This window comes from Sinocyclocheilus rhinocerous, unplaced genomic scaffold, assembly GCF_001515625.1.
Source record: "Sinocyclocheilus rhinocerous isolate Xijiao unplaced genomic scaffold, SAMN03320098_v1.1 scaffold688, whole genome shotgun sequence".
NCBI classification, from domain to species: Eukaryota; Metazoa; Chordata; class Actinopteri; order Cypriniformes; family Cyprinidae; genus Sinocyclocheilus; species Sinocyclocheilus rhinocerous.
In genome coordinates, this window is record NW_015651641.1 from 237,424 (window position 1) to 238,326 (window position 903).

The 903-nt window shown below is 27.1% G+C and overlaps 1 protein-coding gene across 1 annotated transcript in view; it reads right to left on the bottom strand.

Moving 5' to 3' along the window:
• The window catches only part of LOC107713304 (COP9 signalosome complex subunit 4-like), a 7,485-nt gene that overhangs the window by 1,765 nt on the left and 4,817 nt on the right, over window positions 1–903 (bottom strand). Inside the window, exon 5 of the mRNA XM_016518765.1 lies at window positions 477–630. Within this exon, the coding sequence (XP_016374251.1) occupies window positions 477–630 (154 nt within the window). The remainder of the gene's footprint in view (window positions 1–476; window positions 631–903) is intronic.

Consider the following 903-nt stretch of genomic DNA (forward strand, 5'->3'; position numbering starts at 1 on the left):
GATTGTTTCTGAAATTTACTGGCAATTTTCCACCTTTTTGCAACCCTATTTTCAACTGTTATAATATTATAGATATTAACTTATTTAAAGTTTATATATAAAACATCTACAAAATATTTTTTTTAAATATATAAAATCATACATTAAATGAAAATAATTATGTGTGTGTGTGTGTGTGTGTGTATTTTAAGTATATTAATAATGGTTGAAATAAAAAAATTTTTTTAAATGAGAACTGTTGTAAGCTGTTTATTAATAACTATGTATTAATAAATAGCTTACTAGACAGTTAATAAATGTTTATTAATAAGTTTTTTGGACAATTAAAACAATTGTTCAATTAAATTCTGAAGATTCTTTAAAATTCCACCAAAATCATCACAAATCATTTATTTGAAATACCACCCAGCCCTACTGGATACTGTGCTTTCATATATAGTATATTATAAAACGACATTTTTCAACTGATGGTGCACCTTGTAGTGAATCTGCAGCTGTTCATTGGTGGATTCATTCTGAAGTAAAGATGCTCGGTTGATGTAGGCCTCGGCCTGAACGGGGTCAGCATCCTCCAAATACAGACGTGCAATTTTCAGATAAGTGTCCAATTTATAGTCCACATTGTACTGTCTGTAAAATCAAAAAACAGATGATGTGAACCAAGGTTATTTTAGTTCTGAATTATTAAATTAGTTTTATTTTAATATCGTTTTCAAATTTGCTATACAATTCAGTTTAGTTTTTATTAGTTTCATTAATATTGTTGTTAGTTTTAGTTTAGTTTTTATTTTGTGAACGCATTTTTATTTCGTTTTTATATAGTTTAGTTTCAGTTTTAGTTTGTTTTAATTAAAGTTTAGCAGAATTAACAGATCACTTCCAGAGCGCAGGCCAAAGAAAGAC